This window comes from Elgaria multicarinata, chromosome 11 (assembly GCF_023053635.1).
Source record: "Elgaria multicarinata webbii isolate HBS135686 ecotype San Diego chromosome 11, rElgMul1.1.pri, whole genome shotgun sequence".
NCBI classification, from domain to species: Eukaryota; Metazoa; Chordata; class Lepidosauria; order Squamata; family Anguidae; genus Elgaria; species Elgaria multicarinata.
This window is the reverse complement of record NC_086181.1, coordinates 45,004,285-45,030,011: the sequence shown is the minus strand read 5'-3', so window position 1 is coordinate 45,030,011 and position 25,727 is coordinate 45,004,285. Positions and strand designations below refer to the sequence as shown.

Below are 25,727 nucleotides of genomic sequence, written 5' to 3'. Positions count from 1 at the left end.
GATGCTTTAGGGTGGATTCCTGCACTGAGCAGGGGGTTGGACTCGATGGCCTTAGAGGCCCCTTCCAACTCTACGATTCTATGATTCTCCCCAACTGCCCATCGTGGGATGGATTCCTCTAACATCCCTGGTGTTTTAGTGGGCCGACCCAATTCCGTACCATTTTTTGTGAGCTTTTTATATGGTGCTTTTGAACGCTCAAAGCTTTTCAGATGCAGTTAGGTATGGCCAGTTACAAATCAGCAAAGAAAGTGGAAACGCAGCACTAAGAGATAGGGCAAGGGACAACACCCGTTTGCACAAAATGTGTGCATGCTAATTTATATTATTATGAATATTATAATTTAAATAGGAATAGAGTACATCTCACTATGGTGTGGGAGACCCTTCCCAGGTGTCTGGTGTACCTGCCTACTCAGTCTGCTGCCCAACTGGGCAACTCTTAGCTGGACAACAGTTCTTAAGCTCTTCATATTTAAATTTGGCAGGCCAGTCCTTCAAACGGAGAATTGTCCTTTGTAAAGGAGGATTCATGTCCACCTTTACGACGACCTTGTAACGAAAGCAAATATTATTATCCCTATTTTGCAGATTGGCAAGTTGAGTCTCTGGTCCGACCCTTCGTAATTTGTGGCCTGCAATGCCATCCTATGCACATCTACTCAGAAGTAAGTCCCATTGAGGTCAATGGAGCTTACTCCCAGGAAACTGCATACAGGATTACAGCCATATTCTCTGAGTGACCGCTGGGCTTACATGAGCATGTCCTACGATGGCACCATTGTCTACACACAACTGGGGTATCGACAAAGAGTCCGAGAAACTTGAACTAACGATGCTGTAGCTGATCGTCATTCATTGTGAGTAGTTTTAGCCAAATTTCAGGATATAGTTAGGCCAGGCCCACCTCAGCCGATGCAGTCAACAGCGCAGGGCGTGCAAACTGATGACCATGGCGGTGCCATTCACTTCCTGTTGCCAGTTCTGCTTCTGTCCTTTGAGGAACTCCTGTCTTCATGGAGTCGTTCCCCGGAGCAGGCTGGGAGACGGCACCCTCAGATGGAGGTGCTGTTCTCTACTTCAGGGGGGTTGAGGTAATTGTACGGTAGGACCAGGTGCCGATTCCGCGCCTCAATTTCCTTGGAGATCTGGGCCAGGCGGTTCTGGAAAGCTGCGATGAGCGTCTTTGCTCCCTCCTCGGTGAAATGTTCATCAGGGTAGCAACCCAGGGGCCTCTGGAAGCAGATGAGGAGAAGGTATATTGAGGGCTTATCTTGATGATAGCCGGAATAGGCACCGAGATCTGTGGGTCAGCCCTCTGGAGGAGAGATGTCCCAGGATCTGTGGAACAGCCCTCTGGAGGAGAGATGTCCCAGGATCTGTGGAACAGCCCTCTGGAGGAGAGATGTCCCGGGATCTGTGGAACAGCCCTCTGGAGGAGAGATGTCCCGGGATTTGTGGAACAGCCCTCTGGAGGAGAGATGTCCCGAGATCTGTGGAACAGCCCTCTGGAGGAGAGATGTCCTGGGATCTGTGGAACAGCCCTCTGGAGGAGAGATGTCCCGGGATTTGTGGAACAGCCCTCTGGAGGAGAGATGTCCCGGGATTTGTGGAACAGCCCTCTGGAGGAGAGATGTCCCGGGATCTGTGGAACAGCCCTCTGGAGGAGAGATGTCCCGGGATCTGTGGAACAGCCCTCTCGGGGAGAGATGTCCCGAGATCTGTGGAACAACCCTCTCGAGGAGAGATGTCCCGGGATTTGTGGAACAGCCCTCTGGAGGAGAGATGTCCCGGGATCTGTGGAACAGCCCTCTGGAGGAGAGATGTCCCGGGATCTGTGGAACAGCCCTCTGGAGGAGAGATGTCCCGGGATCTGTGGAACAGCCCTCTGGAGGAGAGATGTCCCGGGATCTGTGGAACAGCCCTCTCGAGGAGAGATGTCCCGGGATCTGTGGAACAGCCCTCTGGAGGAGAGATGTCCCGGGATCTGTGGAACAGCCCTCTGGAGGAGAGATGTCCCGGGATCTGTGGAACAGCCCTCTCGAGGAGAGATGTTCCAGGATCTGTGGGTCAGCTTTCTTGAACCACTAATTGCAGCTGCACTCTTGAGGCACAGAGTAACTAGCTAGGGGTGCTTTTCATTGGGACTCTGGCCTGGGGGCGGAGTGGGGGGGGAAGAATTAACCCTCCTCCCCATGTTCAGTTGTGAACAGGCTTTTCTGCAGCTGCTTGAAATGAAACCACACACACGAAATGAAATTGCACATTTCACATTATATTTATATCACTACGTTTATATGCCACCATTCTCTGAGCAGCTCGGGATGGCAGACCTGGTCCTCCAATCCCCTGCCCTCCATTTTATTCTCACAACAATCCTGCGAGGCTGAAAAACAGCGACCAGCCCAAGGTCACCTGGAGAGCTTTAGCAGGCTGAGTTGGGATTTGAACCTGGGTCTCTCCCCAGTCCTAGTCCGAAACTCTAGCCGCCACACCACGTTGCCTTGTGTAGTTTGACTCTTAGTTTGCTTTGTAGCAAGAACAACAAGCCAAGGAGGGCTCGTTGGCTTTGGCTATCCACCAGGCCGGTTTTCTGTGTGCCACAGATAAAAATGGGTGTGTGTGTGAAAGTTTGGGTTCTTCTTACCCTGTCTCCTGGTTCCCTGCTCAGTAGCCAAAAGATCAGCAAAGTGCTGCAGGTGGTACGGACATCCGGCAAGGTCTCCAGGATGTCCATGAAAGTCACGGAGCCCTTGGATTTCGGTGGCGGCTTTCGCATGGAGGAAGGGTAATTGGGCATCCACGCCCCAAAATCAAACTGGGGGAGAGCAGAGTCAGCAGGTTAGAGGGCTCAAGGATGTCCTTCCCCAACCGGGTGCCCTGCAGAATGCGGAGAGGGAGACATTTTTCTCCCCCTCTCATAATCTTAGAACCCAACAGGGTCCTCCCATGAAGCTGATGGGTGGGAGACTCAGGACAAAGAAAAGGAAGGACTTCTTCGCACAGCACAGAATTAAACTATGGAACTCACTACCACAACATGTAATGATGGACACCGATTTGGATGGCTTTAAAAAGGGGTTAGATACATTCCTGGAGGAGAAGGCGATCCATGGCTAGTAGTCCTGATGGCTAACTGCAACCTCCATTATCAGAGGTAGTATGTCTATGTGCCCCAGTTGCTGGGGAACATGGGTGGGAGGGTGCCGTTGCACCACGTCCTGCTTGTGGGTCCCTGGTTGACAGCTGATTGGTCGCTGTGGGAACAGAATGCTGGACTAGATGGAGCCTTGGTCTGTTCCTGGCAGTCAGAGAATCCTAGAATCCTAGAATAGCAGAGTTGGAAGGGGCCTACAAGGCCATTGAGTCCAACCCCCTGCTCAATGCAGGAATCCACCCTAAAGCATCCCTGACAGATGCTTGTCCAGCTGCCTCTTGAAGGCCTCTAGTGTGGAAGAGCCCACAACCTCCCTAGGTAACTGGTTCCATTGTCGTACTGCTCTAACAGTCAGGAAGTTTTTCCTGATGTCCAGCCGGAATCTGGCTTCCTTTAACTTGAGCCCGTTATTCTGTGTCCTGAACTCTGGGAGGATCGAGAAGAGATCCTGGCCCTCCTCTGTCATACTGCAGTAGTGGGGTAGAATTGGGGGAGAGGGCAGTATGACTGCCAGGTCCCTCTCTCTCTCTCTCTCTGTCTCTCTCTCTCTCCCCTCTAGCAGAGGTTCTGTGCTTTTAACAGTTGTGTGACAGACCGGCAGTGGGGTGGTAGTAAATTCCGAAGGGCAGGCGCTCATTATAACAGTCCCCCTGCCCCCTGGGAGAGTCCAAAAATCCAGGCATCTCTGTGGCTCCATATCAACATACCGGTTCTGGCACTTCTCATCCCCCGGAGCCGGTGTTTTGTAACGCGAACGGCTCATCATTGCCCATTCAAAACCAAGTCACCTACCAAATACTTTGCATTGCAACAGGGAACCATGCCTTGTTGTTAGGAAAACTGGTTTCCCCCCAGCTACTGTGAAAAATGCATCTACGTTCAGAGAGAATAGGCACATCAGAGAGGGGGTGGTAATGAAGACGCCCTGGGGCTGCATTCGCTACACCACACCAAGCACAGCACTCAGTGCTTGATTCATGCCGTATAATTTTTTCAAAGCCTTTTGCCAGAAACCAATATGGCAACCGTATGGCCCAGCCCTATCCTGCATCCAGGCTGCCATTGTGATTTGGGAGCGACATCCATGAAGTTCAAGAACAAGAAAGTAGGGGAAGAGGAGTCTCCAAACCTGCCCATTGTTGACGCTGGCATGGCGGACGGAGCTGGTGAATATCACCATGGTTAGGTACTTGGTTAGCTCAGCGGTTGTTTCAAGATGTTCAGGGAAGTCTGGGGAGACAGGAAAAATCGGAAACACGGGGAAAAACACGTCACTCCACCCATTTGGGCTCACGGTCTCTCTCCCCACCCCTGCCCCCCACTTTCCACACAGACACACAAGAGGAGGATTAAGGTGCTACTGGATCTTACAACCCTTCTGTAGTGGAGGGTGGACCAGCTGTAGGAAGGCGACCATTACCAGATGATTCGCACTTAAAGAAGCATTTGTCAAAAATTTCGGCCACCCAGGCCTGGAGCTCGGGGTCTTCCTTCACAGAACGGTCGCTCCCGTAGTAGAGACCGAGGATTCCAGACACGAAGCTGCAGGGATGACAGACGAGGGGGGGGGGGGAAAGTAAAGGCAGAGGTCGGCCACCACGAACGGGGGAGGAACTGAACGCCACTCACCTTTGAGTAAATTGATGGGGGAGAAATGGGTTGGGTTCCCGTTTGAATGCGAACGTTCTGAATTTCTCACTTTCAAACCATTACGCAACCCGAATCTCAGTTATCTTTGAAAATACGCACGTCTTCAGATTTTGCAATGGAGCTTTGCAATGCATATATTGGAGGAAATGGCATTAAAAACGCACTACATTAGGAAAAGTACTTGCCGAAAACATGTGTATGTTAGTTAGGAGAAATGTGTCCAAGAACGCATATCAATTTTCTTGAGAACCTAAAAAAATAATAATTCTCCAAGTTGGAATTGAACCAAATTTCTCACTGGAGACATTCCCAAACTTCGAGATGAACCAAATTTAATATTGGGGAAACGACAAAGTGAGACAAACTGAAATTGTCCGTTTTGACCCTCTTTGTCTCCCTCTTTATGGGGGAAACATGATCCCAAGTTCCCCTTTCCCCATAATTCTTCCGTAGTGATTGGATTGAATAAATGTGAACTGTCAAGGAAAACGAAGGTACAAAGAATTGTGAGAAATGCACCCCCCCCCATGATTGTAGCCTGACTTTCTTCAGAGGTGGGGAAGAGCACAGTGACTTCATGGACAAAAGAAAAATGGAGAAAAGGCAGGGAAACAGGAATCAAGATTGGGTTGGATCCAGGATCTGCATTCTGCAGATGGAAGAGCTTCATACACAGAAGGTGCCTCTGGGTGATTTTCAAGGACACCCTCTGTGCCCCTACGCCACAGCTAACTCCATTCAGCAGGGCCCCTGACACTCTGTGCAACATTTTTGCAGGCTGCCGTTGGAAGGTGGGGTGGAGGTGAAAAGTCCACTTCTGCCAGCCCAGTTGCACGCAACCAAATCTTAACCCAACTCGTCCTTTTGGACTACATAGCCCAGCATCCCCTGAGATGGCACACCTCTCAATCGCTTCCCAGAGCTTCATGCCGTCCTCCTTGTAATAGTAGTTTGGCAGCGATTCAACCCCTCTGTTCCGGAGGTCGTCGGGGAGGCAGAGCGTGGAATAGGTCAGCGTGGAAAGGCCCTTGGCCAACAAGTGCGACAGACCGTGGAAGCCGGTGCCCGTGGACTGGAAGGAAGAAACATCCCGTTTGGAGCAGAACGGCACAGGCAAAGGTAACGGGGCGGTAGTCGGGAATCTGGCATTGTGGGTCAGGCGCTGACCTCTGAAACAGGAAGTCCCTAGTTCCACAGGAAGTCCCTCTGCTGTGAGCTCATTGGGTGGCTTCAGGGAAGCCCTGATCTCCCAATCCCAACCCTCCATTTGTGATATGGGGACGATTATACTGACCAAGGGGGTTTCTTAAATCCCGCGGTTTCGCTGACCCAGGGCAGCATCGGGTAATCCCCGCACCAAGGAGGGAACGTGGGTTTTTGTTGGTCATCTGGGTAACTGGGGCCACACACCCTGCCCTCTTCCTGGCTTCCGGTGACCAATCGCTGCTTGCCATCTGCCAGGACCGCCCCCCCCCCCCCGGATCGACCACAGAGAGAGGTTCAGATGGCAGAAGAACCGAGGTGACCTCGCTCACACCAAAAATGTCGGGGGAAGTCCCCAGCTTTTTTTACCACGCAACTTTGCAGAAAAGCCCCACGGTGGCTGCAAATCTGCGCTGCGTTATATATCTGACGCAGCGCAGATTTGCTGCCACCACTGGGCTTTAAGCAGGTATAGACAGGCCCTTATTTTATGGGATTGCTCTGATAATATATATTTAATGCCCCAGAGGCCCTGAGATTGGGGAACCTTCCACAACCTGATGCCCTCCAGGTGTGTTGGGTTTCAACTCCCATCATCCCCCAGCCTCCGTGGGAGTTGTATTCCAACACATCTAGAGGTTGTGAAAGGCCATCTGAAGGATTTTACAACACAACAGGTATTATCATCAGGGCTATGTTCATTCATCAGTTAATTGTTTGCATGAAGTGATTAAAAATCTTTTCAGGTAACCCCAAAAGACACGGCAGGCTCATTGGACAACTTTTAAGAAAAGGAGATTGCACATGGCCTGTCTTTCCCACAGAGTGAAGGTTTATTCATATCTAATGCATGTGGGGTTTCTTTCCCATGCACGGGGCGGCTGCTTCTTATGGGCCAACGCCCATAGAATTGGGATCGTGATGCGTGAGCAAAGTATTATTATTATTATTATTATTATTATTATTATAATTTATTTATTTATATAGCACCATCAATGTACATGGTGCTGTACAGATAACACAGTAAATAGCAAGACCCTGCCGCATAGGCTTACAATCTAATAAGTTGTAGTAAACAATAAAGAGGGAAGGAGAATGCAAACAGGCACAGGGAAGTGTAAACAGGCACCGGGTAGGGTGAGGCTAACAGTATAGAGTCAGAACAATCTCAATATTTGAAGGCTATAGGGAAAAGAAAAGTTTTTAGCTGAGTTTTAAAAGCAGTGATTGAGTTTGTAGTTCTCAAGTGTTCTGGAAGAGCGTTCCAGGCGTAAGGGGCAGCAGAAGAAAAAGGACGAAGCCGAGTAAGGGAAGTAGAGGTCCTTGGGCAGGTGAGAAGCATGGCATCAGAGGAGCGGAGAGCCCGAGCGGGGCGATAGTGTGAGATGAGAGAGGAGAGATAGGCAGGAGCTAGGCAGTGAAGAGCTTTGAAGGTCAGTAGGAGAAGTTTATATTGGATTCTGAAGTGAATTGGAAGCCAATGAAGAGATTTCAGAAGTGGAGTGACATGGTCAGAGCGGCGGGCCAAGAAGATGATCTTAGCGGCAGAGTGGTGGACAGAGACCAGCGGACTGATGTGAGACGAAGGAAGGCCAGAGAGAAGAAGGTTGCAGTAGTCCAACCGAGAGATAACCAGTGCGTGAACGAGAGTCTTGGCAGAAGAGACAGACAAAAATGGTCGAACACCAGCACTTACCTGGTCTATGAGCCCACCTGGGTTGAAGAGATATGACCTGCCGAGGACGTTGATGTGCAGCGTATTTCGGAAGTGTGGGATTAACAGCTGTGCCAGTGTGAGAAAGAGAACAAAGCGATGACGTCAGAGAAAGACTGACATCAGAGGAAGACAGAAGCCTGGTGAGCGTAAAGCAGAGGTGGGAGAGCCACACCCCCCCTCCGGCCTTCTCCAAAGCCTGGTCGGGCCAAATATATCTGCCCAGAGCAGGCAGAAGACAGCGTGGCAGGCAGGCGGAGGGGTGTGAGCCATGGCCCTTTGGCGCACGTGCCCAAACATCTTGGAAATTGGAAAACGAGTAATTCTAGAAAGCCTTGAGCATCTGTGACAGATGATTCTGGTGACTGAACAAAATCTCAAGTTTCTTATAAGGCAGAGGTGCAGAACATGCAGCCCACAGGCCCATGCCCCCCCCCCCAAGGCCATGTTGCCATTGGATTTCTGGGCTGTGCACATGCGTAGGTGTGGGAGTGCATGTGCAGGACACGGAATAATGGGCTCAAGTTAAAGGAAGCCAGATTCCAGCTGGACATCAGGAAAAACTTCCTGACTGTTAGAGCAGTATGACAATGGAATCAGTTACCTAGGGAGGTTGTGAGTTCTCCCACACTAGAGGCCTTCAAGAGGCAGCTGGACAACCATCTGTCAGGGATGCTTTAAGGTGGATTCCTGCATCGAGCAGGGGGTTGGACTCGATGGCCTTGTAGGCCCCTTCCAACTCTGCTATTCTATGATTCTATGATTTATTGACAACGCCTCCTCCCATATGTACCTGCCCGGACCCTAAGTCATCCTCAGGGGTCCTTCTCCGTGAGCCCCTGCCAAAGGAAGTGAGGCAGGTGGCTACCAGGGGGAGGGCCTTCTCTGCTGTGGCACCCCGGCTGTGGAACGAACTCCCTAAGGAGGTTCGCTTGGCACCTATATTATATGCTTTTAGACGCCAGGTGAAGACCTTTTTATTCTCTCAGCATTTTAAGTCTATAAATAAATTTTAACTTGGTGTTTTAAATTTGTAATTTTGCATTGCTGCTGTTTTTATCTGGTTGAACTTTTATAATGTATTTTATATTATGGTTTTATACTGTGGTTTTATACTTTGAATGATTTTAATTTTTGTGAACCGCTCAGAGAGCTCCGGCTGTTGGGCAGTATAGAAATGTAATAAATAAATAAATAAATAAATATGTATATACTGTTCCATATCTAAAGAATCTAGAGCGGTGAACAATAAAAGCTAAAGGGCTTCATCACACCAGGCAGAAATCCCTTATCCTTACTGGAGCTTGCTGCTTCCTGTTTCTTTTCCAGAACTACGATGGGCTTGTTTAGACCGCGGACACATGATTTGAACTGAAAATGCTCTATATCTTCAATGAAACACTGCCATCTAAGTGGTTGTACTGTAGCACCATCTAGTGGTTGTATTATAGTGTAATGCTGGCATTACACACACTGCCTATATGCCGCCATTAACTTTCATTTCAGCTTATCTCTGATCTTTTAAAAAGCGAGATAATGCTCAAAAAAATGAGGGACACGCTCTGGAGGTTCACGATGTCATGTGAAGGAACCAGAAGTTCCACAAGTGAACAATCACGAGTGTGCAATAAGAGCCTTGTGTAGAAATGCTGGAAAAGATAAAAACACTTCCCAATCCCTAAACCAACATCATATGTGGCCCTTGGGGGGTGGGGGGGGGGTTGGTAGAAAAAGTTCTGCACCCATGTAGTCATAGGAAAGGCTGACATTTTTGCCGTCCATGTGCATCCATGTGCACTCATGCAGGGGGCAAGAATTTAATTCCACCCCTTTTATCTGCCCCTTGCGTTGTCAGAAGGCCTGAGCCCCTCTTGTGGTTAACATAAGAAGAACCCTGCTTGATCAGACCAAGGGTCCATCTAGTCCAGCACTCTGTTCGCACAGAGGCCAACCAGCAACCCACAGGAAACCCACAAGCAGGACACAGTGCAACAGCACCCCCTCACCCATATTCCCCAGCAACAGGTGCACATAGGCTGACTGCCTCTGATACTGGAGGTAGCACATAGCTATCAGAACTAGTAGCCACGGCTAGCCGTCTCCTCCAGGAATTTATCCAACCCCCTTTTAAGGCCATAAAGTTGTATTTCTCTCCAATATTACCCCTTCCACCGCTATTAGAATCCCAGACACACCTTGTACACAGGGTGACACATTGGCAGCTGCCGAAGCGTGGCCAACATGAAGACTTCCACCACCAAGTGTGTATAAAGCAGATGGGTGAGGACCTCATGGATGTGGAAGGTGCTGTTCCGTACCCAAAACTTTGCCAGTGTCCAGTCCCACTCTGAGTCAGTGGGTAAGAAAATGGGGCTCCCAGGTCCAGGTTGCTGAGTGAGCTAGAAAGAGAAAGGGGGGAAAAACACACATTATTGAGGCTCTCTTCTATTTTTCTTTTTTAAAAGACTAAGTTACTAGTCCCTCTGGAGGAGATAGAAAATATGTAGAAAGAGTGTGCAATGCCCAGCACTAAATAAAACAAACATACGCCTATTGAAACCATATCACTCGTCAGATCACCATTAGGGTGCTGTAGGAATGTACAGGCTTTTATGTTACACAGGACTATTCATCCAACCAGTCCTCCTTCATGAAGCAATGACACTACAACAGGATTATTATTAATCCTCTACACCAGAGAGGATTAAGAATATATAAAGTATATATTCAGGATGATTGTAAACAATAGATATACCATAGATATACAGAGTACAATGAGAAATTAGGATGTATTTACTGTAGAACAGCCTTCCTCAACCTGGGGCACTCCAGATGTGTTGGACTACAACTCCCAGAATGCCCCAGCTGGGGCATTCTGGGAGATGCAGTCCAACACATCTGGAGCGCCCCAGGTTGAGGAAGGCTGCTGTAGAAGATGTGTGCTGATGGGAGTAATTGTTGTACAGAGTCCGGCTCATTTTAATTTTTTATGTAATAATGTGTGATAATATGTGTTCGGCTAAAACCCATTCAGGGTAGCCATGAATAAAAATTTGTAATTTATAAAGTTATATAAAGCAAAATAACTTGTTTCAAATGAGAAGTATAATTGCAAAACAAACCTATTGATGATTAAGGAATCAGACAATGTACTTCAGGGCAAGGCGATGCTGTTCAGTTACCTCTAATGGACTTTGGATTAATAATAATAATAATAATAATAACAATAATAATAATATATATATTTATTTATTTCTTACCTGCCTCTCCCTTTGGATCGAGGCGAGGAACAACATTAGAATAGGAATAAATACATCTTAAAAATTCTTGATTTTACATTGATCTGGATAGGCCTGCTGGAAAAGGCTAGTCTTTAAAGCTGCCTTAAAATCACACAGAGGGCGGATCCGTACGTCGGCCCCAGAGCGCATTTATGCGACCCCAGGGCACCCCGAAAACGATAGTCTGTACTTGCCTGTAAAAAGAAACGAGGAAGAGACGCCGCTGCTGACGCCGCTGACGCCACCCAGCTTCCTGCTCCCCAGCGGCTCGGAGAGCTCTTTTTGAAGATGGCGGGGTAGAGCTTTTTCCGCTCTCCACCCAGCTCTGCGTCCCTGCTTCCCGGCCGGGATGGAGAGCTGGGTGGAGAGTGGAAAAAGCTCTCTACCCCGCCTTCTTCAAAAAGAGCTCTCCGAGCCGCTGGGGAGCAGGAAGCTGGGTGGCGTCGGGGTCGGCGGCGTCATCGGCGGCGTCTCTTCCTCGTTTCTTTTTACAGGCAAGTACAGACTATCGTTTTCGGGGTGCCCTGGGGTCGCATAAATGCGCTCTGGGGCCGACGTGCGGATCCGCCCCAGAGAGTTAATTTTACGAATCTCCTCCGGCAGGCCGTTCCACAACCTGGGGGCGACAGGTTAAGCAATGAGCAATGGGCGATTGAGGTGATTAATGTCTACAAGATAAATAGTTAACAGTTGCTAGAAGAGCCTTAATAACTCTTGTGCAAGAACTGAGGTGTCTTCTCCATGGTGGCTGCAGCTGTGGAATAGCTTTCTGGAGAGAAGCCCACCTGGCACCATCTTTATGCTTTTTTGGGTAACAAGCGTAGACCTTTTGATTCACCTTTGGGCTCTCGCTGATTTTAGAATGGTTTTTTATCTAAGCTACAGATTGTTTGATGTTATCCTAGGAGGAAGGGTTTTTCTTTTCTCCCCCCCCCCCACAATTTTTTTTAACTGGTGCTTATTAATTTCTTTTGTTGTTTTCATTAAGGTGTTTTGTAAATAGATTACAATTTTATTTCATTTGTCTTCCCCTGCAAGCTGCCCAGAGAATATTTGTTGGTTGGTAGCGATATTGACCTAATAAATCAAAATTAACCAAGCCAGGAGATGGAAGCAGAGACAGGCCCAAAGGACATTCAATTGATCAGAGTTTGTTTTTATGTAGGGTGACCATATGAAAAGGGGGACAGGGCTCCTGTATCTTGCAGCACTTGGTGAAATCCCTTCTTCACCACAACAGTTAGAGCTGCAGGAGCCCTGCCTAGTGTGACCTGATGCAAAAGAGGGCAGGGCTCCTGTATCTTGCAGCATCTGGTGAAATCCCTTCTTCACCACAACAGTTAGAGCTGCAGGAGCCCTGCCTAGCGTGACCTGATGCAAAAGAGGGCAGGGCTCCTGCAGCTTTAACTGTTGTGATGAAGAGGGAATTTGACCAGGTGCTGCAGGAATACAAATTACACCTGCTGAAATTCCCTTTACTATACAACCGTTAAAGATACAGGAGCCCTGTCCTCCTTTCCATAGGGTCACCCTACTTTTATGCCTATCATTGAGCCCCAAAGGGAAGGAGATACCTGGAGAAGGCAGGGAAGAGAAATACATATTTTGGCTCAGGTGGGCTGGGTTTGGAATTCAACAACGTAGAAAAAGATGTCACCTGGATGGCTATGGGGATCATGTCACCCCGACGAGTAAGGTGCAGAAGGCAGAGAGGGGCGGAGATGTGCTGGAGGGATCCGTTGAGTTCAGTGGCTGGGGTGCCTTCCAGAATCTGGCAATCTATAAGGAAGATGGTGCCATTCTAGAAATCAGAAGAGAGTGTGCATTAATATGGTGGGTTTGGGGACTAATGCATAGCAAATAGTACACACCAAATGAAAGACCGTCTCTCTCTCTCTCTTTCTCTCTCTCTCTCTCTCTCTCTCTCTCTCTCTCTCATTCAAATGTGCATTTGAATTTTTAAAAACCTTATAATTCCCTCCCCACCCACGGAGTGCTTTTTACAAACTCCAATTGGTGGTCCAGCTACGCCCCTATCTGGACAGGGATAACCTGGCTTCAGTTGTCCATGCTCTGGTAACCTCCAAGTTAGAGTACTGCAATGCGCTCTACGTAGGGCTGCCTTTGAAGACGGTTCGGAAGCTGCAGCTCATGCAAAATGCAGCGGCCAGATGGATTTCGAGAACCAGAAGGTTCGACCATATAACACCTGCTCTGGTCCGCTTGCACTGGCTGCCTGTATGTTTCCGAGCCCAATTCAAGGTGCTGGTTTTGACCTATAAAGCTTTACATGGCTTGGGACCACAATACCTGACGGAACGCCTCTCCCGACGTGAATATACCCGGTCACTAGGTTCAACATCTAAGGTCCTCCTCTGGGTGCCTACTCCGAGAGAGGCTTGGAGTGTGGCAATGAGGGACAGGGCCTTTTCGGTGGTGGCCCCCAGTCTATGGAACGATCTCCCTGATGAGGCTCGCCTGGCGCCAACGCTGCTATCTTTCCGGTGCCAGGTTAAGACTTTCCTCTTTGTCCAGGCATATGCGGCACATCTTAATCACCCACATGTTTAGTTTTTTTTATGGTTTTTAATGCTTTACGTGTGTATGTTCTATGTTTTAGAATTTAAAATTTTGTATACTTGTTTTTATCTCAATTTTAGAATTTCTGTAAACCGCCTAGAGAGCTCTGGCTATGGGGGTGGTATATAAGTGAAATAAATAAATAAATAAATAAATTTCAGAACCAAATATTATGATTGTCCTCAGGTGCATTGGACTACAATTCCTATCATCCATGACCAACAACAAGCAAACCCACCGACTTGTTTGTGAAGGGAATTTAATTGGAGGCACCTTGTTACCACCTGCTATTCTGTTCCGTGTAGCAGACATGGCCCCAAGGGTCCTGAGATGGCTGAAGTTGGGCACTGTGGAGGGAGGGACACAGACAAATCTGATGTATGGGGCCGAATCTTCCAGAAAGTTCTCCCATGCTTTGACATGAACAAGAGCTAAAATAGATTGCCCCCCAATGTGAATGAGAGAGACGCCATTTTGGATTTCCTGTCTCAGGAGCACATCTCTTGGCCCCAGGAAGGGGCGGTTTCAGCAGGTGCCCCAGAGGAAATGGACAGATTCAATTCACTGGCCCTACCGGTCCAAAAGACCTCATCATAACAGTTGGCGACCACTGTGGGACTGAAGTTAGAGGAGCACAATTGTCACCTTACCTTCAGCTCTTTGTCAAGGGTTGTGTCCTTCTCCAAGAATTCAGCCACCATCTCATGTGTGACAGGGAATTTGGTTGGAATGTCCACGCTCTTCCGGATGACAACGGGGTTCACGCCGTTGAGATACTGGTAGCCAAAGAAAGTGTCCTCAGCCCAGTGCTTGGAGACGTATTCTGGAGACACAGAGATGTCCTTGAACGGTAACGGAGAGGCTAACGTTTTGCCCCTGGGGGGTGGTAGGGGAGAGACATGGCTAGTGGAATCATTCTGGCATATAGTGGTGGTGGTGAAATGGGTCGTGAACAAAGTGGTATGTCTATCCCTCAATTCCTCCCCACCTGTAAATTGGGTCTAATCCTAGGCCTGCAGGATTCTTTCGGCCATAGGATAAGCTTAGAACGTGGTCATGTGTGCATAAGAATCTCTATTTTTTCTTTTCTTTTGTAAAGAAAAAAAAAAGCAAGCTACTAGTCCTTATGACTGGGGAAATAAGCCTGGAATTGTATGGACAATGCTGACTGAAATCTCAGGAGCAGAAGAAGAATGTCCAGTCATTGGGGGTGAGGCTCCCAGGAAGAGGGCCTTTTCTGCCGTGGCACCCTGGCTATGGAATGACCTCCCTTGAGAGGTTTGCCTCGCAGTTACGTTTTACTTCTTTTGGCACCAGGTCAAGACCTTTATAAGGTAAATGGAATCAGTGACCTAGGGAGGTTGTGGGCTCTCCCACCCTAGAGGCCTTCAAGAGGCAGCTGGACAGCCATCTGTCAGGGATGCTTTAGGGTGGATTCCTGCATGAAGCAGGGTTTTTTCCTGATGTCCAGCTGGAATCTGGCTTCCTGTAACTTGAGCCCGTTATTCCGTTATTCTGTTCTACCTCGGGGTTAAAACAAGCAGAGATGGAAAGCAAGGCTGTACAAACATACTAACCTGAGACAGGCGATCGGTAAAACCAAAAGGCCCTCTGGATGTCTTCCAGTTTCCCCCAAGAATTCTTGCAGTCCAGCAGACCTTTCATTTTCAACTCAACCTCACTGGCGTGAAAAAGGGAAAATAAAAATGCATGTTGAGTGTGAAAAAGCGGGGTTGCTGAAGGGTTTATTTTTTTCTCTTCCCATGCCAGGGCTCCCTTGCTTTTAAGAGATGGCAGAATTTCAACAGGTATAACTTTTCTCCAACTGAGAAACAGGTTGTGGCAGGAAAACTTCGTCTGTTGAGAAGCCAGATGAAAAGGTTGGAATTCACTACAACAAGATATAGTGATGGCTGTCAACTTGGATGGCTTTTAAAGGGGTTTGGACAAATTCCTGGAGGACAAGGCTATCAACGGCCATGAGTCCTGATGGCTATGTGCTACCTCCAGTAGCAGAGGAAGTAAGATTCTATACATCGGTCGTTGGGGAACATGCGTGGGAGGGTGCTGTTGCATGATGTCCTGCTTGTAGGTCCCTGGTGGTCAAGAGCTGGTTGGCCACTGTGTGAACAGAGTGCTGGACTCGTTGGACTTCTGGTCTGATCCAGCATCAGGGCTCTTCTCATGTTCTTAATTATGAAACGGGTGGGAAATTTATGCTGCCATCACTTATTCCGCCCAGCGTTGTCTTATCCCAGTACTTACACCTCTCCTGCCGCATCCCACATGGTACTTACGCAGCTGCCATTTGCACCTGGAAAGCGCTGTATTTGGTGGCAGAATATCGATCGTTCAGATGCAAGTGGTCAGCAGTGTCAACGTCCAGGCACTGAGGCCAGCCTGGTTGGTATTCTTTATATCTGCACCAAGGACACCAAAAAGGGACATCAACAGTGGCAATTTAAGAACTAAATTTATTTTGTGCTTTGTGATGCAGCCTGGCTGAAAAGATGTCTGAGAGGAATTAGGAACTGGGGTGAATTCAGAGGAATTTGGTCTTCAAATGTGTCGGGTTCAGAATTTCATACCACGTTACGAGCTGAGCACAGATCCCTCCAGATTCAGCCCCAGCTTGTAACAAGGCTCACTGTCTTCGGGCGGCCATGTGTACTACCTTGCAGAGGTAATTACCTGCCTGCCTGCCCCCTTGCCTGCTGGGGAACATGGGTGAGAGGGTGCTGTTGCACCATGTGCTGCTTGTTCATCCCTGGTCGATGGCTGGTTGGCCACTGTGTGACCTAGAGTGCTGGACTAGATGGACCCTTGGTCTGATCCAGCATGGCACTTAGAATCATAGAATCATAGAACAGCAGAGTTGGAAGGGGCCTACAAGGCCATCGAGTCCAACCCCCTGCTCAATGCAGGAATCCACCCTAAAGCATCCCTGACAGATGGTTGTCCAGCTGCCTCTTGAAGGCCTCTAGTGTGGGAGAGCCCACAACCTCACCAGGCAACTGATTCCATTGTCGTACTGCTCTAGTACGACAATGTTCTCATGTTCTTATATTTTCTTATGTTCTTATATGTTCTTATGTTCTTATATTTTTATGAAGCACTGTACAAGGACGAGGACTTTCTCAGTGGTGGCCTCACATCTCTGGAATCAACTTCCGTCTGGAGTGTGTTCAGGCCCTTTCTTTAGGAAAGCTCTGAAGGCCACCTGTTTTCATTGGTCTTCCCTTAATCCTGGGCTGCTGGTTTTTACTGGTTTTGTTTTTATTGATTTTTATTGGCAATCGTTTTTAATGGATTTTATTGAAACATGTTTTATGCTTGCTGTTATTTTTTTTAAAAAAATGTATCAACTCTGTGTTATTGTTTTAAAAAATCTTGTCCACCACCTTGAGAGGGTTTGAGCCTTAACGGCTGGCTAGAAATAATTTTGGAGGAGACTTTTTTGGAGACTGTGGACTGCGAAAAAGACAAATGAGTAGGTTCTAGAACAAATTAATCCAGAACTCTCACTAGAAGCGGAAATGTTGAAACGGGGGATGTCATACTTTGGACATATAATGACAACAACTAACTCATTAGAAACGAATGCTGGGAAAAACGGAAGGTAGAAGGAAAAGAGGAAGATCAAACAAGAGATGGATGGACTCCATAAAGGAAGATCCGGGACATGAAGTTACAAGATCTGAATAGGGTGGTTAAAAACAGATGTGAATGGAGGTTGCTGAGTCATAGGGTCGCCATAAATCGAAGCCAGCTTGAAGGCACATAACGAAATAACTAGAACTAGGCCAGATCTACACGTGGTTGCGAAGGCGCTTCCGTGCACCTTTTTAAAGACGTACCTAAAAGAAGCGCCTCTTTCTTTACTGTGTGTACTGTGAGCTAGGCAGCGCCGCCTGCGTAAGAATCTCTACCCCATTTAAAGACGCTGCTCTGCTCTGTCCGCTTCCCCCTCGCGTGTTCTTCCATTCGAATAGTCCCCCCTCCCACCCGGCGGCTCTTCTGGCGCGTCCCGGCGGCGGCGGCGGCTCCTCCTGCAAAACACTTTTCTCCCTCGGTGTGTTTGTATTTGCGTTTGCGTGCGCGTGTGCGAGCACACACGGAAGAGAGTCCCGGGGAGATGACACCGCGGGGGAGAGCGAGAGGCAGGAGCTGAACTCGTCCGCCGCGCGCACGCAAACGCAAACGCAAACACTATAGCAATGAATTGCATCCTTTTAAGTACCCACTGCTGTTATTACAGTTACAGACATAATTGGTTACCTATAAACGTCCTGATTTGCTTGTAGCTCATTTTTCCGATGTTGTAAGAGCATGTGGTTATCAGCGTCCATGCAAATGGTTTTGGCTGCAAAGAGGGGAGGGGAGAGAGAGAAAGTGGCGGTTGTGGAACGATTCATGAAATGTTATGGAACACGCTCACATTGGTGCTGTTCCCCGCCGTGTTGAAAGAAGTTGAGTTCACTTGAATCTAGGAGTGGGGAAGAAATTAATTCAGGTCGCATTTCAATGAGAGCACATCTAATTTTGCCCTTTCGAACCGCAATGTGAAGCAGAACTCAGTTATCCTTCAAAATTCGCACATCTCCAAAATTTTGAAGTGGAGTTCTCCAATCAAACAATGCACACCCAAATTCGTACATCAGGGGGAATTGCATTGAAAATGCATTATATTAGGAAAAAATGCTTGCACGCAATTATTTTTCATCAGACAAAAATGCGTAGAAAAATGCATGCATTTGGAGGAATGTGCACAAAAATTGCTTCTAATTTTTAGGTGAACTTTAAAAGAAAATCTCAGTGTTTGGGATGAACCTGAAATTGATGGATGCACCCATATCTACTTGGATCGATTCCTACTTGGATACTTTATTTTATTTTATTTTTGCAGTTTGTAACTGTGAAGTCTGTTTGAACCCTGGACCTGCTTCTAGGCAGAAGCGCTATCTTTGGAATGCCTTTTGTGAAAAGAAGAAATTCAACTAGGGAATCTTTCTGCATCGTGACGCTTCCCCGGTGGATTCCTGCCTGCTCAGCTGCTGTGGCAGGCACAGCACCTCTGCCTACAAAGGGACTTCATCTTGATTAGCACAGGAGGAAAGCAGATTGCTCTTTTTCTTTGCAGTATGATGAAATCTGCCCTGTTCCGTCAGTGTTATACAGCAGAGCTAGCTGTCCCTAAAACCTGGGCCATAGCTACATGGAGCTTTATCCCCGGGTGATCCCCGGGATTGTCCCTGTGCATCCACATGACGCACAGGAGATCCCGGGATCAGGGAGGGATGATCCTTCCCGTGCCCCAGGATCTTGCCCTATTTATTTTATTGGCCCCAGTTTTTCCGCAGTCCCAGGCTGAGCCTGAGACCGTGGAACGTGTGGCTGGGTGTGGCGGGTTGACCCGGCTCCGTGCGATTCCTCGCGAGGAGCTGGGAGCTGCGCACGGGGTGCAGCGCTCCTCAGGAACTCTGCACCCATCGGGGGTAGGGTGGGGGAGTGGGGAAAGTAATAAAGTAATTTAAATTTTAAAAAATACTTACCTTTTGTGCACGAGCGTTCGTGCGCTGCTGGCCCTTTAACCCCCCCCAAAAAGAGGCGGTTGCAACGCCTCTCCTTCTGAAGTTGTCGCACGTCGTGTGTAAACAGAGGAGGGATCTCGCGTTAAACACAACGCGAGATCTTCCCTCCTCCATCGTGGGCTAACAGGTAGATCTAGCTAAGGCCCCAGATTTTCAGTGCCGGGAAAAATATACTTCTGGGTGTGGGTGGGGTGTGGGAGTAATAGCTCCCAAAAATAAAAGTACTATAATAAATAGCTCCCACTCCCCCCATTATTATCACTTTTCTGAGAAGAAACATCCTAAGTTATCCAGGGCAGGATCTGAAGGAGGATTTGTGCGTTTGCGGAGGGACTTTTAGCCTTTACTTTGCTGATGCACAGCTGAGTGTCTCCAGTTTATGAAAATAGGGATCTGCTGGTTCCCTGACAGTTTGCTGGAATGGGGTGGAATGGGTGGGCGCTCTCTCTATGTGAGCACCCCGGCTCGATCCCGGAGCAAGGCCACACGGCGGAAGGGCTGCGGTGATCTCACTTTGAAGGAAAACGTCGGGGCACGTTCCTGACTTTTTTTTTTTTTTTTACTGTGCAGCTTTGATGAAACGCCCAACGGTGGCTGCAAGACTGCGGCTGTGTCGTATAACCGACCCGGCGCCACTGCGCAGCCACTTCGGAGCTTAGAAGACATATAGACAGCCCCCGGGGGTAGCAGCAGAGTGACAAGGCCGTGCCGCAGGGTTTTCACAATACAGCGCTGGTGCAGTCTACTATTTCTTTGTCTAAAAATGGACGAGTTAAAGGCAAGGCTACAATTATTAAAATATCAGTTTACGTGTTTGATTTGGAGAACAACAACAGCTGTAGCAACAAAAGTTTATTAAGGCGCAATCCTATGGCGATGCCATAAGCCTGTGAAGTCAGAAGCTTACGGGCATCCTATGCAGAGTAGGACGAGTAACGGCACAGAGCTCTGCCTCTGTTCTCCTCCCGTTCTGCATTTTTGCTAGATGGGCTTTTTATTTTTGCCCGTCTAGCTGGGACTCTGCAGAGCAGGAGAGAAGGGGACTGGGGAGACCTGGGGTTACATAGTAGCCTGGCTTCACCAATCCCCTCCCGTCCCTGCTCACTGGCACACCTTCTTTACTCCCTTGGAGGTAAAGGAGAGGCAGCTGGTGCAGTTCTCTTTGTGCTGGCTGCGAGGGGGAGCAGGCAGGAGCACAGATTCCTGGATTGGCAGTTGGAACGCTGTCTCCAACTTTGGATCCAGGAATCCAAATTTTCCTGTACCCACCCCCTCCCACTCTGTCTAGGAGTCATAGGATTGCTCCCTAAGTGGTGTGCTGAGAATTTTCAAGTGGGCCATGAAAATAAAAGCTAGAGATCTGCTGGAATTGAGCATTCAGCAATGAGTTTTGAAGACGAGGCCTTGGAGGCCTTGGGCAAGTGAATCATGGCCTGAGAAGATCAATATAACCCCCACCCCCACCCCGTTTCCTCTGAGAAATGTTGGTGAGGCTGATGAGGTCTTACCTGCCCCTTCTCTTAGCTCAAGGGTCTGGTATCCCAAGAGCCATTGGTAGCAAGGGAAGCGGTAGGTCTTCCCTTGGGGAGTCACCACTTCGACAAAGCTGCAGTTCCATTTGGTCTGGGGAAAGATGCTGTAGCGCTCTTTGTACACTCGGAGCAGTAGGATGGGTCCCAAGTCTTGTGGACTTTGAACCACAAATTCGTCCACCTGGGAAGTAGAAGCAAAGGTTCAACGCGATGAGGCAAATTGAAGATCTGGTGTGGCGTAATGGCTAGAATTGGGCTAGGATCAGAGGGACCAGGGTGCAAATCTGCAGGCAGACATGAAGCTCTCTGGGTGACTTTGGACCAGTCACTATTCCTCGGCCTAAGCCACCTCACAGGGTTGTTTTGTGGTTAAAATGGATGGGCAGAGTACCCCAGGACATCTCCACACAAGGTTTTTATTTTGTGTTCATGATTGCTCACTGGTGGTAGTTTGTGGGTCCTTTACATGACGTCGTCATCCTCAAGAGTCTCTCCCATGCTTTGTAAACTTTATCCCCTCCCCCTATTTTTAAGGATCGTTGAAAGTGCGGCATTTTCTCAACGCCACTATAAAAGGACTGTGTATTTCTGCAGTTCCACTGTACTACAGCACCATCTAAAGGCTATATAATGGAAATATAGAACAGCAGAGAAAGAAAGCCCCCTGGAAAAAAAGCACGTGTAAAAGAGCCAATCGTCATCCCGCAAAGAATCCGGAAGCAGAAACCCTGGTAAAGGTTCGGGATAAAAACCTCATGCAGAAATACCTTTAGGCTCTTCAGAGGAAACATGACATATAAATATAATACTTAAATGTACATTTTCTTAAAGAAAATCTTCCAGAATTCCCTCTTCTGGGGTACAAGAATCGCAGCATCTGTTGCAGCCTTCCATATTCACTTGCAAAGGGTTCAGGAGGTATTTGGTTAATTTTTAATCTGATATTGTATTTTAGCAATTTTATGGGTACCATATTCATTGGATTGGGCTTTTGGTTACTGCCACTGGCGCCTGTAAAGTGGTGCTACACTACAACGGATCTAACTAACAGGACAAGGTCTTGGCAAGTTATGGCCTTCATCACCACATGAGGGGTGAACACAGGAACTGGTTGGAATATACGGGGCCGGTGCTACCATAGAGGCCACTCAGGCGGCTGCCTAGAGCGCCAAGCTAAGAGGGGCGCCAGGCACAGTGCAGCACTTACGCGCGTTGACTGTGAGCCGGGCCAGCCCGAGGATTCAGCTGGGCCTGGGCGGGCGAGATGGCGCCCCGCACCCGCCCAGCCGAAGCGAAGCCAGGGTGGGGTGGTTCCACGTTCGGACTTCTGGAACGTGCTCAGAAGAGAGAGAGAGAGAGAGAGAATGTATGGGTGCATGGGGTGCAGGGGGTCTTTGAGTGAATGCATGTGTTCATGCGTGTGCTTGTTTGGAGTGAGTGATGCTGAGTGTGTGTGTGCACGTGTGTGTGAGTTGGGAGGGGGATGATTTGGAGGTGATATTCCTATTAAATAATGCATTTTAGACCCATAGACGTTCCTTTCCAATTTGTTTGCTATAATTGGCCTGACGTATTTCTTGCATTTTTAAATAAATTTAGCAGTTTCAAGTTTTGTGCTTCTTATTTTTTCCAGGAAACATCTGTTCTTAAAAATCAAAGTTGGCGTGTATGTGTGTGTGTGTGTGTGTGTGTGTGTGTGTGAAAGTAGCTTGCCTTGCCTAGGGCGCAGCCACCACGAGGACTTACACAATGGTCAGTGATTTCTTCCTCTCCAATTAATTTTTCACCTCCTAACCCCCCCTCCCATTTCCTGGGAATCATCTTTATCTCCCCCCCTCCCCAGCCCATGAAATTTGAGCGGAAAGTTTTCCATAGAGAATTTTGGCTCTGGCCCTGATGTGCACCAGAAGCGAACATTTACCCGACATGGGAGTTGGAGGATGATAGTTGTCGTCCACACCTGGAGCACACCAGGTTGTGGGAGGGAAGCTGTTGTAGAATGGGAATACTAGCAAATCACATTCACATAATAATAATAAAAAAAAACTCAAAAAGGGAAAGTGATTTTCCCGGGCCCTAAAAATGGGGAACAGTATTCTTAGTAAACAAGAATATTTAAAATAAATACTTTAAATAAATATTTATTTATTTATTACATTTTTATACTGCCCAATAGCCGAAGCTCTCTGGGCGGTTCACAAAAATTAAAACTGTGAAGAGCGTAAAAACAACCAACAAATTTAAAACAAAAATACAAAATGCAATATAAAAAGCACAACCAGAATAAAACCACACAGCAAAAATTAATATAGGTTAAAATATGAGAGTAAAGCAACAAAGTTTAAATTTAAGTTAAATTAGGAGTTAAAATACTGAGAAAATAAAAAGGTCTTAGATTCATAGAATCATAGAATAGCAGAGTTGGAAGAGGCCTACAAGGCCATCGAGTCCAACCCCCTGCTCAATGCAGGAATCCACCCTAAAGCATCCCTGACAGAGGGTTGTCCAGCTGCCTCTTGAAGGCCTCTAGGGTGGGAGAGCCCACGACCTCCCTAGGTAACTGGTTCCATTGTCGTACTGCTCTAACAGTCAGGAAGTTTTTCCTAATGTCCAGCTGGAATCTGGCTTCCTTTAACTTGAGCCTGTTATTCCGTGTCCTGCACTCTGGGAGGATCGAGAAGAGACCCTGGCCCTCCTCTGTGTGACAACCTTTTAAGTATTTGAAGAGTTCTATCATGTCTCCCCTCCATCTTCTCTTCTCCAGGCTAAACATGCCCAGTTCTTTCAGTCTCTCTTATAGGACTTTGTTTCCAGACCCCTGATCTTCAGCTGGCGAGGGAGAGAAAACAATGTAGGTGCCAAGCGAACCTCTCTGGGGAGCTCGTTCCACAGCCGGGGTGCCACAGCAGAGAAAGCCCTGCTCCTAGTAGCCACCTGCCTCACTTCCTTCGGCAGGGGCTCACGGAGAAGGACCCCTTATGAATGACGTAAGCCCTGAGCGTCATCTGTAGTCTCTGCCCAGATATTGGGGTTGGGGTATAACTCCATGGGAGAGCACCGACCCTGATGGCTATGGGCTAGCTCCACTATCAGAGGTCTATGTAATAGCTATGTAATGGCTGGGGAACATGGATGGTAGGGTGCTCTTGCACTCCTGTCCTGCTTGTGGGACAGGTTGTTGGCCACTGTGTGGATAGAGTGCTGGACCAGATGGACCCTTGGTCTGATCTAGCCTCAGGGCTCTTTATTAGGGTGACCATATTTGGGAAACCAAAAAGGAGGACAACATGGTCGCCCCCCAAGGGGGCGTGTCCAGTACCAAGGGGGCGTGTCCACCCGAACATAGCCTTTGTCACATGTCTGATTTTACAGCACACATTTAAGACAAATCTGTTCTACATAACATCTTAATGTTAAAATCACTGAAATAAAGAACAAGTGAGAGATTCAATGTATCTGAAATTAACTTCACTCACTCCTACTTTTGTAGGTTTTGCTGTACTTTGAAGCTTTTGCTATACTCTGTGTGTTACATTCTCCCCTTCCCTCAAATATCTTTTCTGGCTGTATCCTCACTCATTGCAAGCTGCTGTTGTTGTTAACAGGGTTTGCTACTGGCCCCAGATCTGTTTCAAATTTGGTATGGCTAAAGCTCTACCTAAAAGCTATCATGGTGCCAACTTTCAGCTCTTTATCTTTAAAAATGACAGTTTAAAAAATAATAATTTTAAAACCTCATTTTTTAAAAAAAATCCTAAAAAATCAATAGATGAACTATTCAAATTTGGTGTGGCTAAAGCTCTCCCTAAATCCTTTCATGGTGCAAAGTTTCATTTCTTTATCTTTAAAAGTGATTTTAAAAATAATTTTAAAACCTCAATTTTTAAAAAATTCCTAAAAAATCAATGGATGAACGGATCTGTTTCAAATTTGGTATGATTAAAGCCCTTCCTAAGAGCTACCATTGTGCCAAGTTTCATGTCTTTATCTTTAAAAATGACGGAGTTATAAGCATTTTTGTTAATTCCCATTAGAGCTGTTCTTTGAAAAGAAATCCGGATTTCCCCTCCCCCTCCCCCTCCCGGATTTGCCATCAAAACCCTGGACAAATCTGCTCCATACGCAAATGGTCCCTGCCCAAATTCCTGGACAATATAAACTGGGGTGTGGAACCTGTGGTCCTTCAGATGTTGGACTCCAACTCCCATCAGCCCCCAGCGATGATGGGAGTTGTAGTCCAAAAACAGCTGCTTCCCCCACAACTAGTGCAAAAAAAAAAATTGAGTTAAAGGGATCAGTACTCTGGCTCAGAATAAGGCAGCTTTCTGTGTTTCTACATTCCATAAGAACATCAGAAGAGCCCTGAGGCTGGATCAGGCCAAGGGTCCATCTGGTCCAGCGTTCTGTTCTCACAGTGGCCGACCAGCTGCCCACGGGAATCCCACGAGCAGGACCAGAGTGCAACAGGCACCCTCCATTCCCAAAGCACTTACCTCTCCGGCTGAAAAATCTTTGCCGCATTTATCCAGCTGGAATTTGGGACTCTCCCCTCGAGATCCCACCAATGTGACGGAGATGGAATCCATGGTCCCCCCGCAAAGATAATTGCCTGTGGCCACTCGGATTTTGTAGGTGGTGGCGGCAGCGGTGGCGGCAGTGGCAGCCATGGTGGCTTCAATCTTTGGAGAGTTTTCCCTCCCTCCCTCTGCCTCCTGGAATCTGGCTGTACGGAGAGGAGAAGACTAGCCCATTTGCTCACTGCTCTGCATCGGAGAGCTGAGGCTAATGATAGATTTAGGTAGAAGTCACAAGGAAGCCAGGGAGGCGCTGCCCGACTCCCACACAGTTGAGTGGCAGATGCAAATCTACGTAGGTAGACAGACTCATCATTTTTCAGAGACGATATACTGGAAGGCAGACGATCATGGGTTCAAAGTGGAACATAAGAAAAAGAAAAAAAAAACTGGCTGGGAGTTTTGCCAGCAGTCTGTTTTATTGCTTTAGTTTATTAAAACATTT

The 25,727-nt window shown here is 47.8% G+C and overlaps 1 protein-coding gene across 1 annotated transcript; it reads right to left on the bottom strand.

Moving 5' to 3' along the window:
- Positions 1 to 1,029: 1,029 nt before the first annotated feature.
- On the bottom strand, positions 1,030 to 25,375 carry LOC134405994 (hydroperoxide isomerase ALOXE3-like). The gene is made up of 14 exons (XM_063137220.1): positions 25,202 to 25,375; positions 20,685 to 20,889; positions 17,864 to 17,948; positions 15,883 to 16,005; positions 15,163 to 15,266; positions 14,236 to 14,408; positions 12,663 to 12,806; positions 9,920 to 10,123; positions 7,707 to 7,793; positions 5,710 to 5,879; positions 4,578 to 4,699; positions 4,287 to 4,387; positions 2,648 to 2,818; positions 1,030 to 1,235 (listed from the first exon to the last, which is right to left on the bottom strand). The coding sequence occupies exons 1-14, from the start codon at positions 25,373 to 25,375 to the stop codon at positions 1,056 to 1,058; spliced, it is 2,043 nt and encodes a 680-aa protein (XP_062993290.1). The 3' UTR covers positions 1,030 to 1,055.
- Positions 25,376 to 25,727: the final 352 nt, after the last annotated feature.